This window comes from Cuculus canorus, chromosome 5 (genome assembly GCF_017976375.1).
Source record: "Cuculus canorus isolate bCucCan1 chromosome 5, bCucCan1.pri, whole genome shotgun sequence".
Lineage (NCBI taxonomy): Eukaryota > Metazoa > Chordata > Aves > Cuculiformes > Cuculidae > Cuculus > Cuculus canorus.
In genome coordinates, this window is record NC_071405.1 from 15,402,832 (window position 1) to 15,421,569 (window position 18,738).

Consider the following 18,738-nt stretch of genomic DNA (forward strand, 5'->3'; position numbering starts at 1 on the left):
GTATCTAAAGTAATCAATCTGTACCCAGTTGTAGAGTCACAAGATAACCATGTTATTCTTTAGATCGTTTTATCATACAGAAACTCTAGTATACAAAACTTTTAGCAGCTGACATTTAAATGGACCATGTCAAAAGAACATACCATTTCTTCTCTTACTTTATTTTGATGAGTTACCTTTTCCTTCAGCGCAGCAACTTTTTCTGTTAGATCACTGATGAGTGCTTTCTGCTCAGTGTTCTCCACTTCATAAACACTGCATTTCTTTAAGGCTTCATTCAGCTTAGCATTAAAAATAAAAGTTGATGTGATAGAAATATATAGAATCATATTAAAATTGTGATATTAGAGTTATAATATCAAGTTTACATAACAATGGAGTTTATACTTCTAAATTAATAAATGAGGATAACTTATCACAGCAATAAAAGCACTTCCATGCAAAGCTCTGTGTTGAGTCTAAGATATCCTTACACTCAACTTAAAGCAAAGCAATTAAGTGAATTAAAAATGAATGACACTGTAAAGAAACAGCAAAAATGGCATAGGTAGGGAAAACAGCAGTATTTTTGCTGAGACACAAACAGAAAGTTATGGCTAATGCTCATCAGTTCTAACAAATTAAATAATATTTAACAATAACTTTAACTTACTTTTTGCTCGGTATGCACAAACTTTTCACCCAACTCTTTGTTCAGAAGATCCTTTTCTTGAAGCAGTTTCCTCAAAGTTTTGATTTGTTCTAATTTTTCTGTTGTGCTCAATAGTTTTTGTTCCTTTTCTGCAAGCGAAGTTTCAAGGAAGCTATTTCTGTCACTTAATCTAAGAAGAAAATACATATTTAGATATTTTGAAAACAAAGCTTGCTTTAATCTTTCTAAACTTACTAGCCCCAAACTATGTTCCTAAAACAATAACTACTTTTACACTTTCCATTGAAACTTGCAAGTACAAAAATAACATTATTGCAAACAGAAGCACGAATCCAATAACTCTCTTTCAAGTGTTTTAAGAGATTATATTTCTCATCAGAAGTTTAAGGTTAAAGCAAAGAAAGTTAATCCTGTACAGAGCTGTAAAGAACATTTATGTTACCCTTTAAGCTGTTCATTCAAGCTAGAAATGAGAATTTGATTCTTCTCCGTATCTCGCATTTGCTGGCTGCGTAATTGCGTGAGTTGAGTTTGCAAACGTTCATTTTCATTCTGCAACAAAATATTAATGAAGAGATTATCACATATAAACATCCAGAATAGCACAAGATAATTGGAGTCATGAAAATCTGAATCTTTGGGAGATTTACATCCTACCTGGTCACAGAGACCTTTATTATAGCACTTTAGCAGATAGCAGTGCAAAATATAACACTAATATCACAACATATTCAGATGAGATACTAGTTCAAATAGATGCAACCCACCTTTCAGAAAGACCTGCTTCAGCAATGCTATGACAGCATGAGCTCAAGGACAATTGTATACCCAAAACAACACACACACACACTCATACTGTGTTAAGGCAGCTTACTTATCTTAACAGGGGGAGCTACTGCTTTGAAAAACTGTTTTCCCCACTGGTTGGAAGACAGTAGTAAACTTGGAACATTTTTTGCCTGTTTTTTCAGGTTTAAGGAATGCAAAAATCGTGCATATGGGGGGATTGTGGAAGAAAGAAAAAGTAAGCAAGCTTCATTCACACAGTTGGGTTTTTTAAAACACAGTATAAATCTCCTACTCTATTCAGATCCACTGCACCAATCCAAAAATCAAACCACAAAAGAAACCTGACAATAGCACCCAAAAACCAAAAGCAAAACACACATCCAGAATCAACAGCAAACAAGACAAACATGGCAAACTTGTCACCTCTAATGAAAATAAGCTACCACTTTGGAGGAGGCAGAACACACCTGTACCGCCCTCAATAGCTGCCCTTCTTCATCTACATCAAACGTTACCTGTATTGAAAGGCTTTGTTACAACTAAGGAATAGTTAATATACGGTTGTCTTACATCTTAAAATCATTAATTCTTTTTTATATACGTGCAACTTAACGGGTACAGAACAATCAGTAACGCACCAAATTTGATGCAGTTTGAGTAAGAGATTAATTGTATCATAAGGCTTACAAACTATCAAACACGGTAACTTGTCAGTCTGGCAATATTAAAAATAATTTTTCTGATAAATATTAACTTTACTATTACTTCATTGAATAATTTTACAATATAAATATACACTAAATTAATATCTGGGGTTTAGAATGTGTGAATATGTATCTAACAATATTTTTTAAATTAGTAAATTTTTTACATATATTTACAGTTTCTTTTTTATAAATACATTTGTCTATATAAAAAATAATACACACACACACACACATTTATACGGAAGAAACTTGATGTATGTAAGCAGAGGGAGACTTACGCCAATAGTAACAAAATCTAATGCTAGCCCATCTGTCAAAGGGCCCTACAAAGAATAATGATAATATATAATAAAGAATAACAGCCTTTTACTGTTTCTAAAACAAATAGCAAAGCTTACTTTCAATTTTCTCTGTGTGATGATTTACTTTTGCTGAACAGAAATGAAAAGCTTCCAATTTAAAGCATAATATAGTATGTGTACACCCTCTGCCAACATAATTATGAAATATAAAGTAGGGTTTAGACAGCTTTGCTAGCTGTAAATTGACTTTTTGTCTTGATGTTGGCTATGACTGTAAGAACATAAACAGAGAATAAAATTATTCTCCTATGCTATCAGGTTTTACACAACTGCAAAAGCTCACCTGAAGAGCCTCCATTCTACCTTGAAGCTGCAATCTATCTTCTAAATCCTGACAACGCTCTTCTAGAAAAAGAATTTGTTCCTGCAGTTGATTTCTTTCCAATTCCAACTCTTCAACCACACTCCGTAAACCTACTTAAGTCAAAGAAGAAAAATTATTTCAAGCAAGGTCTACTAAAATTCCTGAAGTCTAGAAACGGTTTCAGCTTTTTATTCACAGTTCTCATCAGTGCTGGGTACAATCAGATCCCAACCATTTCCAGTGGAAATGCCTGAGGTCCTGCACTTCTGAAAATCAGATTGCAAAAGTACTCCTAAACGTTGAAAAAAGCAAAACTAAGCTGCATAATTCAAGAACTCAGAGAATCTGGCAGAAATAGTCTAAACAATATTGTGGCTCAACCAACAGTGTAGCTCACATTATTTTAATCACAAATTAATCATCAAGGATCAGATCCTTAAGCATCCATTCATAAACAAAGTAAACTGCTCTGTATGAAAACTTGCGAGTCTATTCTATTTTAACAAATAAGATATATTTGCAGCCTTAACAACTGATATAAAAACATTGTCATTAAAAACATAAGATCTCCATTTTCAAATTAAAAGCCTAGAGAAACGGAATGCAATTCTATTTTGCAACATAACAGTTACATAGATTGGAAACACATTCACAGGAACAAGACTCGTAACTTAAAAAACATACAATCTTGCCGCACATGATATTTCATGGGCACCAAGGCTGAAACAAGTGCAGCGTTTAGTCATATTTATATTCTACTTCTGAACCAAAACTAGGCAGTTCATCCAGCACGCACATGCTTTGAAATGAAAAGGAAGAAAACACAAGCCAAAATAATTCAACAACTATTAGAATACACCACAAATGGGTTGTTAGTTGAATTTGAAAACAAAAATAGACACAAAATACAGATGCTGTGCATGCTTTAATAAACTGTCTAGTTGCTATCACACCTGCATTAGGTGAAGTGTACTCTGGCCACCAACCTCCCATATTTTCTCCTTCAGCTGAATCAGTGCTATCCAAGGTGACGTTCAACTCCTGAAAGCATTGTTTTCTATCGAAGTTGTATTCTTCCTATGTAAAAAACATGAGAACAAAGTTTTAATTAAAAGAAGAAAGGAAGCAAAGGTAAAATACATATTCTGTTATTAAAAGCGTAGTTTCAATTGCTCAGAGAAATTGTGGATGTCCCACCCCGGAGGTGTTCAAGGCCAGGTTGGATGAGGCTTTGAGCCCTTGATCCAATGGGAAGTGTCCCTGCCCATGGCAGGGGGTTGGAACTGGATGGGCTTTAAGGTCTCTTCCAATCCAAACCATTCTATAATTCTATGAATTAAAATTCCTAAAGCCCAGCAAGGGATTCAGGTATCTAAATGTAAATATGTGGGATTGTAGTGGATACTAGAATAACCTGCCCAGCTTCCAACTATTATTTCCAGAAAATCCAAGTCTCCCACAGGTTTTGTATGATATCTGCCCGGCCTTCAAAGACATCCTGAGACACGTGAAAGGCCAAGTGTGTTCAGATAGCTTAATCGGTCCCCTAAACGTAATAGGGTCCTCTGAATCTGAGGGTAAAGTATCAGCATTAACTAAATATAATTATTCTTCCAACAGCACATTACAGTGACAATGACATCCTAATTCCCATGAAGTTACAGCACTGACTACCTCGAAGTACACCTGAATGAACTGACACTACTTAAAGCTCCACCAAAGAGATTTGCAAAGACTGTATCTAAACCAAAAATGGCCTTAACATATTCAGCGTGTGCATAGCTTCAAGCATGTGAATTAAGATTTCTCATCTTCTGGCTACATGTGCAGTCATTAAATTCACCAAAGTTTTCAGTTACACAACCAAAGCTCCTAAGGCGTTAATATACTGAATTGTAAAACACCATATAAATAATAGTACTTCCCATATTTTTGCTAACACACAGGTAAAAATAAACTCTTATCTCTTTTAACCCACCTGAAGCTTCCTGCTGGTCTGATTGCTTTTTCTTCTGGCCTGCTGCAGCCTGCCCATTCCTTGAACTGTGGTCAGTTCCTCCTCCAGCTCCTGTTGCCCTGAGACTATGGCTGGATCAGAGCAGCCAGGAAAGAACCAGTCATCCTCAATCAGTTTTGTGCCACAGGAAAGCAGTTACATTTACATCAGACACTACTATGTGAAAAGAGACCAGGGACAGGCTGAAGTCCCTATGAATGACTGACAGGAACAAGATTAAAGAAGCAATTCATTACATTCACCTTGTGATTTCCCTCCAGCATTACCATGTAAAGGATTGGAATAAAGTCTGCATATCTCACTAAGAAGAAGCAAACTGAAATCTAACTTTACTTCTTCATCAGCTCTAAATGAAGACTTTATACAGGAGACTGGAAACGGTGAGGTTATGCTGATACTTAGAATAAAATGCCAGACAATTAAAATGCCAAATTTTATCTCATTTCCATTTACCAAGTTAAAATATACTTAATTTGCACGATAAAAGCATCAGCTGTGACAGCTGTAGTTTTTATAACCTGAACAATCACATCCATTTCTACAGAAATGACGTGTCCCTTTCAACTTTAATTTTAGCATGAGCTACAAAGCCAGATAATTTGAGGAAGTCACAAGCACGTGTTACACTGCAAACTGGCATCAAACCATCTTATCAGAAATTAATAATACCATTCTTTTCAAGACAAATACAGAATCACTTGTAAATAAACACACCAAATAAATTTGGAATACAAAAGCTAACGTATGCATCCTGTTCATTGTTAGAAATGATTTTTCATTCAAAGTACATTCCCATCTGTTTTGTGATATGACAAAACGTATTTGGGGGAACAGATCAGGAAATAGATGTTTCATGCGAAGCAGACAACACAGAACAGCCAGGGAAAAGAAATGAAAGTCAAGCTGGCTCCATACTTTAATTGAAAACTAGATTAATGAGATAATTACAAATTCAGCTTTCAATGTAACCACATCAATCCACAGTTGTCCTCACAGCATGCAAAATTCAGAGAACTTATGTCAATGCATCTGTGAGGGAAACACCAGAAATTGCTAGGAGATCCAGCCCTATTGGGAACACTCAGCTTCCATCTGAGCTGTCCAAGGAGTACTTACACCACACATTTCACTAACACACAATTCTGTAACACTGACTAGATTTTTCTTCCTCTAATATTAATTTCAAAAATATAAACTGAACATGATGTCAGAAAAGAATAGAGGAAAAAAGTTAAAAGAAAAGAATTAAAGAAGCTTTTACAACAGGACTGCTAAATTTTCTTTTAGCTCCAATTAACTTTCTGGCACTGTTACCTTATCCATGTTCATTTTCACAGAATCATAGAATAAGTTGAGTTGGAAAGGACCTCAAAGCCCATCCAGTTCCAACCCCCTGCCATGGGCAGGGACACCTCTCTCTGGATCAGGTTGCTCCAAGCCCCATCCAACCTGGTCATGAACAGCTCCAGGGATGGGGCAGACACAGCTTCTCTGGGCAACCTGTGCCCGTGTCTCACCACCCTCATGGTGAAGAAATTCTTCCTTATGTCTAGCCTAAATCTGCCCCTCTCCAGCTTATACCCATTGCCCCTCATCCAATAACAATTTAACTCTTTCACTGGAGGAAAAAAAACCTAAAAATTCAATTTCTTGGAAGCTGAAATTGAAGTAATCTGGTTTTAAGTATAATCAGAACGAATAGCACACTGCCCTTTAGGAACCCAAAATATTTAGGGCTCCAAAGTATTTGATAATGAAAAAAGAATGAAATTACCACTGTGACGTGAAAAAATTAAAGTAAAAAAAAATAAATCAGAGATTTAGAACAACTTAAAACACTTGCGCAAGTGTTAAAACACTTTCAGTTAAATTCGGCCTTTCTTTAACAACAGTTGGTAAGTAAATACATTTTCCTAATGTTTTACAGCAGCTTAGGGAGTTTTTCATTTGCAATTGTATCTAATGGAAAACTGAAAACGCTTCCCAGAAACCGCTTCTTGAAATACTCCATTTAAATTAACTAATGGTGAATCTGTCTTGCTTTGTGTCACTATTCACACTAAATACTACATCCTTTAGTGGTTCGCAGAGGATACAAAGATTGGTCTATAAATGTAATAAATACTCTCATCCTCTACAGTTTTGCAGCTCCCTATATATTCAGCCCAAGCGAGACAATTGCCATATATGACAAATGGTCATGGACTGGGATAGAATGAATTTATATATTGATTATATAGAGAGAGATTATATATAGATTAAAATACTGGTAACTAATATTAATACATACATACAAAGCTCTGCAATATATTTTTTAAAAAATACTACTGAATTTCAAATACTACTGAGAATATTGAAATTAATTTGATTCTTAGCCACAACCACTTGCAGGAAGCCAACAAATTTTTCTCTAGATAAGGTTACAACATAAATATGGAGTCAGCTGTTACAACAAATCGAAATGGAGGAAGATGATTCGGTTAATATACATGAAGGAACAAGTATTGCAAGGTGGAAAAAATCAAGCTAAACCCAGCATTTGTTACACGAATTGCTAAAACCCAGATACCATCAATGGCAAAGCTTATAAGGCACTGCTGGCAATTTCCTCAAAGGAAGCAACGAGGGAAGAAATCAGCAGCAGTATATCACAAGTTGCCATTGCTGCAGGAACCTGCATGCACAAAACTGATGGGAAACTCAGTTCTCACTGGCTGACCAAATCGCAGTGTAGGGTAGGAGTGGAGGGGGAAGGGACGCTGAGGGCTCATCGGGTGTAACGGCAGGAAAAAAGAAACAGAAAAGTCATGCTTATCCCAATGGGAAAAAATGCAAAATTAAACACAGACTGACGCAGATGAAATTGTACAACTGTTACCAATATTACTTGTGGATCTGTAGTTACTACAGATGAGACAAAAAGTAGTTTGAAAGAAGGTAATATTATTCTCTTTGAATCCCAAAGCACTACATGTGTAAATGGCTCAAAAAGAAGAGACGTGATCTTGAAAACATTTCTCTGTTTTCCTACTGAACTTCCAAATTGATCACATAATTGAAAAATAATTCAATTGCAGATTAAAAAGAGAAGGCTCAAATTAACCAACTGGATTAATTATGACGGGAGGTTGTGCACATTAAGATTTGCCATTAATCCCCACACAGTTAACTAACAGGACTAAAAATATAATCCTGTACTATAATGCAAGGAAAGAAGCAGTAAAAACTGCAACTTAAGCAGTTTTTATAAGTTTTAATAGAATCTGCTGTACCTTCTCATCACCTTTTAATAATAAATTATGTTTTATTAATAATTTAGAAGATTACTTGAAATGTTATTTTCTGTAGGTAATTTAATATTTTTAACTACGTACCATTGCCAGTTAATGTTCTTCAGCTGCCCTACACAACCGACACATTCTAAGAGATTAGTAAATATTCTAAGAAAGGTTTCTTATTAATTGTACTTAAAGAGAAACTTCGTCTCAGGTGCATTTTGCTAAAGAACCACCTTCATTCCCTAAAATCAAACCTAGACTACAGTTCCCCACACCTTCACTAAGCAGCTTTAATATTGTACTAAGCAGCTTTAATATTTCGACAGTGAACTTTTTATCATCAATCACTCATACGCAGACAACAAGCTTTCCAAGTCCAAGCAGTCGTACAGGGCAGCAACTCAGATGGCAAACAGAACAAGCACATTACTCATAAAAACAATACCAAAACTATGAATGAATGAAAAACAAATTCAAGGAGATAAGAAAAAGCAGAAATTGCAATTTTAAGCAATTTTTCCAGTTATACAAAACTTACTACAGAAACGAGCCATGGTGGTGCGCTATTAATTCAGTCTGATCCACAGCAGACACATAAATATATATTTAAATATATAGGTATATAAAAAATATAACTGTATTGTAAATAAAACAATTCACCTTCTCTCTCCTCCTCAATCTGAGCCATTCTCAAGGCCATTGCAGATTTCTCTTCCCTGACTTGATCACGGGACTCCTCTGTCTCTGGCACGTTTTCTTGCCATTCTAAGAGATGACTCTGCAATTCATCCGCGCTACCGGATTCACTGGCCTACCAAGAGAAATTGTGCATGAAAATAAATTCACCAAATCCGACTGTACATAGAAATAACAACTGAAGTTGTCAAACCATTCCCAGAGAAAACAATCCACTATAATTCACCACTTTGCACAAATAAATCTATTAAAGTAATGACAACTGCTGTTGTAGATGATGTAAAAAGTAAGCCACATCACATCGTAAAATATCAAAAATGCCACTACCGGCAGCACACCTAATCTGAAATATTTTTAAATGAAAAAATGATTCTTATAACCAAATTATTTTTGTTGCACATTTTCATCTTGGCATGTTTCAAAGTAGAAAAATATTCAACTCTCTGTGTGGGATAACAAATCTCTACTAACTCTTTTCCCCCATGAACAGGATAAAAATGTTTCTGCCTTCCCATCAAAACAAAAACTATTTCAAGCTTTTATAAAAACAACTTCTCCATAAAATTTAGAAAAAATATGTATTTTTTTGTTTTAGCAGAACATAATTAACTCTTCCAAGCTGCCTCTGCTGGCATGGGTGCATAAAGACGTAGTGATTAACATATACTGTTAATCCATCTTAAGCCCTCTAGCAACACCTTCTGTGTCTCTTATTTTCTTATCTGGACCTGTACGTTTGTCAAGGTTACAGCTGTTATTTCCTGAAATACATAGTGAAATACATCTGTATTTCCTGAAACGCATAGTGAAAGCTATTCAGATTATATAGGAAATAACAGCCACTTTGACGACTCATGTTAAATGCAAATGAATAAACAGCAAACTGCTTGGAAAAACATAATTTAAGCTACATAGAAAAGTTAAGTAGAAACCATCCCTTTCAAGTCGTTCAAAACCTGTCCGCTTGTTATCCAACCGAACAGGTATTGACACTGAAAATTCCATTTAACACATTCCGCTTATGAATTTTCAGCTCCAAAATCCAGTCAATACACTTTTCAAAGTTTAATTAACACTGTGTTAATCAGTAATTCATATGGGTCAATATGAAAATTAACCTGTGAAGCTGCCCTCTTTGTAACTTGGTCAAGATCAGCTTGCAACTTCCTTTGCTGCTCTTCATACACTTCCAGCTTAGTCAGCAATTCTTCTACAAAATAGAATAAATTCGGCTCATTAGGACAAAGCCCTAATAGGAAGACCAATACATATTTAAAAGAAAGATCTAAAATGCAAACGCTTATAATTCATTTAAGTTAGCAGACCTCTGTTGGGCTTTGTTGTCCATCTACCCATGAGACAAACCTCTTGATTATTAAACATTGATGAGCGATTTAAAAATAAATCTGCCAACAACTGAGACTGGAGATCTGAAAAGTCTACCATTTTCAATTTACAGAAAGGATGTCAGAGATAATCCATTTCTGGAGTCCTCAACATCAGAAGGATACGGAGTTGCTGGAATGGGTCCAGAGGAGGCTACAAAGATGACCAGAGGGCTGGAGTACCTCTGCTATGAGGACAGGCAGAGGAGTTGGGAGGAGTTGGCCCTGTTCTGCCTGGAGAAGAGAAGGCTCCAGGGAGGCCCTGTACTGACCCCAGTACTTAAGGAGGCTACAAGAAAGCTGGAAAGGGACATTTTACAAGAGCATGTAGAGTGATAGGGTGAGGGAGAACAGCTTTGAATTGGAAGGGGAAAGATTTATATTAGACATTAGGAAGAAATTCTTCATGATGAGGGTGGTGAGACATCGGCACAGGTTGCCCAGAGAAGTTGTGGGTGCCCCCATCCCTGGAGTTGCTCAAGGCCAGGTGAATAGGGCTTTGAGTAGCCTGGTCTAATGTCCCTGACCATGGCAGGGGTGATAGAACTAGAAGGTCTTTAAAGTCCTTTCCAACCCAAAACCATTCTATGACAATAACACACAATGAAACAGAAAAATCTTTCACAGAACTCTAACCTATCTAAGATTTAAGCAAAAATTCTCCCTCAAATCCTTTTAAAAGAAAAGATAATTCTTAATTTAGTTGAAATTCGCTGCTCTCAGAAGTTTATTCTATGTACAATGATAACTTTTTCAAGTATGTTTGGTCTCATTTTTCCTTCCAAGAAGATGTCTCTTCCATTTCCTGGAAAAGTTGACGCATATTCTGCCCAAGCCTAAATGTAACAAGGATTATGCTCAGGTAGAATCATAGAAACATTAAGGTCGGAAAAGACCTCTAATACCATCAAGTCCAACTGCCTGCCCAATACATTTAGGGGAAGAAAAGCTGAACTGCAGCTCTAAGTACTGTATGTCATTGGTCAAAGTTGCATGAAATTACTTCAGAATCTGTCTTAAATAAAAGATAAACTTTGAAGCTGAAAATTAGAAAGTTCATTTATCTTTGCCTCTTTACTTTGAATTATATGCAAAAGAAAGATTGCTTTTCTCACCATTTTGAGTTTTGATTTCATGCAGCGACTGCAGTTTTGACTGTAGCTCTTCATTTTCAGTTACTAATTCTGCAACACGATTGTTTAAGGCAGATACATCATTATTCTTTGATGAAAACTACAAGAAAAAAATAAAGAGTTTTTCGAATGCACCAAAATACCAGAAACATGGCAAAGTCAATGCAACTTTTTTCCTTGTTTTTTAGTAATACTCAGAAGAGATGTTTTTCTAATACTTGAAAGTCTAGCTAATCGCTATCAAATTTCTTCCTGAATGCTGGTAACACCAGTTTGTACTATTTTCCGTTGAAACTTCATCCTGTATCAATATTTTATGTCCATTCAATTTTTTCATCTTAATTCATATACAAGTATACTTTGAGTAAATTACTTTAATATTCCCTTTACCCCATACTTTACTTTTTTCAGTCAAATCTCCAAGCGCAGAAGCTTTTTAAAACAGGCTATTGGAATATAAAACAGGCTAAAATGGAATATTAAACATAATGTTACACGTACATTTTTCAGTTCATCCTCCAGTTGTTTGATTCTTGATTTAGACCAAGCTTTCATTTTCAGAAACTTGGCTTCCGACTTGCTGGCCTCTTCCGTTTTCAACTTCACTTGTACTAAGAAACAAGAAACAAAAAGCTATTTAAAACTCTAGAAAGATTATTAATACAAGACAGAGATTTAATTCTTTCAGCAACTGAAGTTATACACTTATATAAGGTAACGGCATTTAAAGAAAACCATAATAATAAGAAATCTAGTGAGAAGTTACCAGTTCACACGATCCTCTTGGTATTCTTAAAGCCTCATTATTATAGCATTTGAGTAGAGATACTTTGTAAGTAGTGTGGCAATAACTCTTCCGACAAATTTAATGTGGTTTTACTTGCAACAGGTATGAAACTGGCACACAACACAGCACGGGGCAAAGGAACCCTTATTAATAACTGTTTAAATAGGATACCTTCTAAATCCTCCATCTTCTCTTTGGTTATAAACTCCAGATCTTTAACTTCTTTTGAGCTAGTCTGTCCACCTCCGCTTAATTCTGCCACTTGTTTCTTAAGCTGCAACAGGGCCTGATCTTTCTCTTGTAGCTCAGTTTCATGTTTCTCTTGAATTTCATGCAGTTCCGCATTATATTTCTCTTTAACTTTTGTCATTTCAAGCTCATGTTTCTCCATCATGTCTCTTAACTGCGCTCTCATTACATGTTTCTCAGCATCCAGTTTAGACTGGAGGTTTCCTTTTTCAGATAGAAGACGTTTCAGGTTTTCATTAAGCTCCTGTAAAGAAAGAAACACACCACCTTTATATTTTAATGCAAACTTTCAGTACCATTGTCAAATATTACACCAGTATTCCTACATACATTATAATCAGAAACTAGCCCTGCTTTTTTGTATCCTGGCTCTGCTACAGAAGCTACAGACAGAAGTGAGGACTGTCAGCAAAATGGCATCACTATTTCGGTGCAAACTACACGCAAACTCTCCCAGAGGTGAAAACCGAATAAAAAAGGAATGTTTGGTTCTTTGAATTACTAAAAAAACAGACACAGTTCTCTTGAACAGCAATCCCAAAGATTAAGAATGCTCACTACGATGCCACTCAGGTGTTGTCACCTAAATCCATTAAAATTAAAATTGGCAAACCAATTTATCTCTTCTTTACAATATTTTATTCCTAACTAGTTTCTTGTCAGTGTTTATTCTACTTCTAGTGCCTTTATGGCAGTTCTTTAATACATAAAGAGGCAGAAAAGATTACAGAGCGTCTACTCACACTAGACTTGCTGTTCAAGAACTACTTTCATGATACATAAACTTAGGAGTATAAACTGTCCAAGTATAGAAGCTGTGCAGAACAGCAGAGGGAACATTGCCAAAATATGGCCATAACTTATTATGTAAATAAAGCAAGGCTTCCTGCTGGTTTAATACTAAAGCTGAGACTCTGGTACACCTTAAAGTTCATGCTGTCATAGTCAAACCTTCTCCCTGTCCTCAAGGTGTGCACTTCTGTCCCCTCAATGCACTACCACTAGGTACCATCTGTTCTTGCAGAGCAGCGCTGTATGAACCCAAAAGACAAGGCCAATAAAATCCTGCATAAGGCAGGAAGAATAACGAATTTGAAGGACAAACAAAACAGGCTTAAACTACCATGGACCTCAACCACCCGAGTAGGACATCCGCCTGGATACACAGCTGAAACTATTTCTACTAAGATTTTGATCTTAGTAGAAATAGTAACACACCTACCCCCTTGGTAGGTGGAAAATTCCATGGAAAGCGGATAGCTAAAATGCTGGAGCTGGCATCCCTGACAGCCTATAATGTATCCGTTTCAGCCCCGTCCCATAAGTCAATCTTTTTCCTACTTCACTGAACTAAAGCAGCAGCTCTCAAAGGCTATAATCACAGTTCATGCTAGATGCCTCAACACAAAGCACCTCGATTAGGTATTGCTTCTGCAATCAGTAGAAATACAGCAAAAGGAAAGGCACACAATTAGCAAAACAGTCTCTTGGGGGTGGGGGGAGAACTCTCAGTTTTGGGGCTCACTCCAGTTTCTAACTAGGGAAGCTAAAATCTTTCAACAGCAAATAAGTCCCTCCTGCTCCCAAAATTAATCAAGATGAACTATGGGTGAGAGTTGATAGTTTTATATTTTACAGACTTTACCTATTCTTTGAATTAATTTCATAACTGGAATTACTACTTGTTTGCACAACTACAGCTGCACTATTAGCATTTGTCAAAGCCTCCCAGAGAACTGCCTAAATATTTGATGCAACACCATCTTCTATGCACAACCAAGCAGCTTTTTGAGCCTGTAATAGACCTGATGAGTTTAGTTGTGCGTGTATGCTATTTCTTACTTTCAACTGCTGGTCCTTGGCATCCAGTTCTTTTTGCAAGACATCTATCACCTGTGTCCTTCCCAGCATGACTTCCTCCTTTTCATGGAGCTTCTGTTTCAAGGCCTTTAGTAGCTAGGGAAAAAAATAATCAAGCAATCAATAAAGGAGTTAAAATATTCAGAAGAGAAAGAAAAATCTTTATTTTCCCAACCAGATATCTGCATAAAGGTTAGTGATTTGCATGATTCCAAATTCCCAAGTCTAACTAAGTCAAAGCAAACTACTGAGTTTCCAAGCAACGTACCTGTTCTAGGTCAGCACTTGCATCACACTTGGCAGCTAACTTAAAGAGCTCCTGCTCGTGCTTTTCTCTCTGTGCTTGCAGTTCCTTTTCTTTTTCCTGGATAATACTTTCAAACACACGCACCTAAAGGCAAACAGAAAGTACATACAAAACTAGTCCAGGTATAGAAAAAGGACACTGGATTGTCTAAGTACAGGCAGAGCAAAATAATCTATTTAGCTTCAGTCTGAATTTTGCTTCCACTTAACAGTAAATATAGTAATCAGTCAGTGACTGCTGACCTCAGTGCTGCATGCACGTAAACATCCAATTCATACAAAATTTGTCTCAATTCCACTATAACAAACTTAAAATGAGAAGCTTGGTACCATTCATTTCTCTTTAATATCACAGATCTTCACCTTCCTTTTCTATGCCACTGTTCTGAGACTTCTAATTCCTAAAAGACTACTATGATCATGCTCATTTCTAGCAAGTTTCCATCAATTAAGCCCAAATGGCAGCTTTGAAACCTCAAAAACTTGCATTCTACCTCCAACATGTCTTTGTTAGCCACCTTAAAATTTTTATATGGACCGGATATAACTTTTGGAATCTCACTAATGATATTTTGAATAAATTCACATGAAGATCTCCCCAGATTTATATCCAAGCAATGATACTGTGCTCACCAGAATGGCTTTTCAAGTCTCAACTGTCTGCCTTTGTCTTTCTTTCTTGTATCAAAACTAATTCCTTTTGTGCTGCTGAACAGGTGCAGTCACATCCAGGATTAGAGTAGCACTTTTGTTACAGATAAAATAAACTCAGATATCAAATGATGTAGGAAATACTGAGATGAACAGTTTCATACATGGTAGAACTCAAATGCTGAGGAATCAAGCATATTACATTAAAATCTGAGATTTAGCTTCCAAAGATGCTGGAAGAGGTAGCATCGAAAACAAGATAAAAAGCCCCCTAGTTCCAATTTTTTTTTTCCTTTTTAAGTATTATTTAACAAGTCGTTTGTCTTGGCCTGTTAATTAGCTGCTAACTTCTAGAACTGTTTCTCAGTCCAGATGAAAACACAACTTTTTCCCATGCTCTCATACCAAAAATTGTGCCAGACAGCTAACAGTACAAGTGAATGTGATCTGTCAAACAGCCATTTGTGCCAACAATGATCTAATAACCCAAAACCACTACCAGCCACAAGCACGCCTGCATTTTGGCACCTTCAAGTGTAGTGCTACAAGACAGAGACGTTTGGAGGTTCTTTCTGCACAACTCATTTCACTGTTACACACAGGCTCCTCCATGCTCAAGCACCAGCCACATCCTTAAACTCCTCTCTTGCACAAAACATTCAACTTCAATCATCACCAGCACAAACTGGCTACTGCTTTATTATTCTCATTTCATCTGAACACCATGATTGAGCTTTATTCAAGAATCATCCAAAATTTAAAAAGGCATTTCTTAACTACTGACATAGAAACATTAGAGCCAAGATACTATTGTGTTTACTTACGTTTTCCATATACGTAGCTTCTTTCCCTTGGAAACGCTCTCTTTCTTTGTTCTGAATATTTTTAAGACTCTTAATCTCTTCTTGGTACAAGCTACATTTTTCTTCACTGTCTCCAACCTTCTTGGTAAGGGTCTGAACTAGAATTTGCATGCTTTGTAGTGATGACTTTTGAGCAGCCAGCTGATTCTTTAGAATGCAAACCAAAAGGCAGTCAGAAAAATGGACCCAGGAGAAAGGTGTAGCAATCATCATGAAGCCACCTCCCAGCCCTTCCCGCAGTTAAAGCAACATTCAACTCAAAATTCAGGTTTGACTTGAATTAAATTTGTCAGCAGATTCTGAAGTTGATACTAATACGTATAAATGGTACTGACAAACAAAGGAAAGAAATACAGACCTATTAACATAAATTACATAATCAGTAAAGAATATTTATTCACATGAATAACTACAGAGGATTTGTGCTTCAGAGAAGGATCCACCATATAATCACAGAATCACTACATTGGAAAAGATCTCCTGGATCATCGAGTCCAACCATTCCTATCAAGGAATAACGCACCAGAATTCACTGATTCCTCGAAACCTCTATGGAGATTTTATATTTGAGCTGCTAATATACCTTCAATTCTTCATTGGGCAAGAGTATTTCCCGGGCAGCACCACTTGACCCACACGCCATCTGTAAATCGATGATATAAGCATCTCTTTCAGCTATCTTCTTTTCTTTCTCTGCCAGCATGGCATCCATTTCAGCCCCACGACAGCGCTGGGCGTCCAGTTCAACACTCTGAAAATGAAAAGACAGCACTGCTTGTATCCTGTACTTCCACCATCTACAGCACAGAAGAATGGTCTACATTATTTCTTTACTGCAATTACAAAGTTATAATCAAATTTATAACCTGATTCAATTTTAAGTGCAATTTTTAACTACTGAGCCTTTCTCTCTGAAATTCTGCAGCATTAACATTCCTGCCACTTCCCACTGCCAACAGTCAGGTCCACAAAACACATCTCTGCACAGAACAGCCACAAATTGTAACAATATATCATCCCTTGCCTACATTTCTCCCTGTTATAAACATATTTTCATATAAATAACCATCTTAAGTAAATATATTTAAACATAATCCAGCACCACAAATGTGAAAAAACACACACTTAGCATCATATAGAACACCACCTTCTTTTGTAAGTCTTCATTTTTTTGTGTGATCTGGGATTCTAGTTCTTCTATTCTCCTTCTCAGTACTAATATTTTTCCACGATTTGCGGCAGCATTTTCTTGGTCACCATCTTTTGATGCCTGCAAAAACAGGGAGTTGTCATTCCGTAAATAGTTAACACCTGATTTCTGGATCTCTACCCATTCAGGTAAGAAAAAGTAGACTTCACTCATGGTTTGTGTTTCAGTTCTCCTATATATTACATATCCCACGTAGAAGCTACACAAATCAGGCACAGAATTTACATAAACTTTGTAAAAATTTGTGTATTTAAATTCTAATGATAATTATTGTGGCAAAGTGGACTGGAACATGGAATAAGGGCATTTGTTTCCTCTGGCAGTCATAAGCCATATAATCTAGTAAGGGTAGAATCATAGAACCCTTAGGCTGGAAAAGACCTTTGAGATCATCAAGTCCAACCGTACCTGTCCATTACTAAATCATATCCCCAAGCACCTCATCTACCTTTTAAACACTTCCAGGGATGGGGACTCCACCACTTCCCTGGGCAGCTCTTCAGGGCCTGAGAACCCTTTTGGTGAAGAAATCTTCCCTAATATCCAAACTAATCCTCCCCTGGTACAACTTGAGGCCATTGTCTCTCATCCTCTTGCTTGTTACTTGGGAGAAGAGCCCAGCACCCACCTCACCACAATAGGAGCTTTTCAGGAGCTGCAGAGAGTGACGAGGTCTCTCCTCAGCCTCCTCTTCTCCAGGCTGAACACCCCTAGGCCCCTCACCATTCCCAGAACCCTCGTTCCCCAGCTCCGTTCCCTTCTCTGGATGCACTCCAGCCCCTCAATGTCTATCCTGTACTGAGGGGCCCAAAGCTGAACCCAGGATTCGAGGTGCAGCCTCCCCAGATGGGGAAAAGGCTGTGATGTAGTCTTCTTGGACTTCAGTAAAGCCTTTGACACAGTTTCTCACAGCATTCTGCTGCAGAAACTGTCAGCCTCTGGCCTGGACAGGCGCACACTCTCCTGGGTTGAAAACTGGTTGGATGGCCAGGCCCAGAGAGTGGTGGTCAATGGAGTTAACTCCAGCTGGAGGCCAGTCACAAGTGGGGTTCCTCAGGGCTCAGTACTGGGTCCAGCTCTGTTCAATGTCTTTATCAATGACCTGGATGAAGGCATTGAGTGCACCCTCAGCAAGTTTGCAGATGACACTAAGCTGGGAGGAAGTGTGGATCTGCTGGAGGGTAGGGAGGCTCTGCAAAGGGACCTGAACAGGCTGGACCGCTGGGCTGAGACCAATGGGATGAGGTTCAACAAGACCAAATGCCAGGTCCTGCACTTGGGGCACAACAACCCTACGCAGCGCTACAGACTGGGGGAAGAATGGCTGGAGAGCTGCACGGAAGAGAAGGACCTGGGGGTGCTGGTTGACAGCCGACTCAACATGAGCCAGCAGTGTGCCCAGGTGGCCAAGAAGGCCAACGGCATCTTGGCTTGTATCAGAAATGGGGTCACCAGCAGGTCCAGGGAGGTTATTCTCCCTCTGTACTTG

The 18,738-nt window shown here is 37.5% G+C and overlaps 1 protein-coding gene across 1 annotated transcript in view; it reads right to left on the reverse strand.

The window, feature by feature from the left end:
• Positions 1-18,738, reverse strand: part of LOC104062515 (golgin subfamily B member 1-like) — a 50,182-nt gene that overhangs the window by 22,891 nt on the left and 8,553 nt on the right. Inside the window, exons 5-20 of the mRNA XM_054067183.1 lie at positions 17,187-17,309; positions 16,623-16,790; positions 16,001-16,186; positions 14,488-14,610; positions 14,202-14,315; positions 12,282-12,603; positions 11,825-11,934; positions 11,306-11,423; positions 9,924-10,015; positions 8,770-8,920; positions 4,793-4,902; positions 3,768-3,891; positions 2,794-2,927; positions 1,095-1,204; positions 653-821; positions 177-281 (exon numbers count right to left, since the gene is read on the reverse strand). Coding sequence (XP_053923158.1) covers positions 177-281; positions 653-821; positions 1,095-1,204; positions 2,794-2,927; positions 3,768-3,891; positions 4,793-4,902; positions 8,770-8,920; positions 9,924-10,015; positions 11,306-11,423; positions 11,825-11,934; positions 12,282-12,603; positions 14,202-14,315; positions 14,488-14,610; positions 16,001-16,186; positions 16,623-16,790; positions 17,187-17,309 — 2,259 coding nt within the window. The remainder of the gene's footprint in view (positions 1-176; positions 282-652; positions 822-1,094; positions 1,205-2,793; positions 2,928-3,767; positions 3,892-4,792; positions 4,903-8,769; positions 8,921-9,923; positions 10,016-11,305; positions 11,424-11,824; positions 11,935-12,281; positions 12,604-14,201; positions 14,316-14,487; positions 14,611-16,000; positions 16,187-16,622; positions 16,791-17,186; positions 17,310-18,738) is intronic.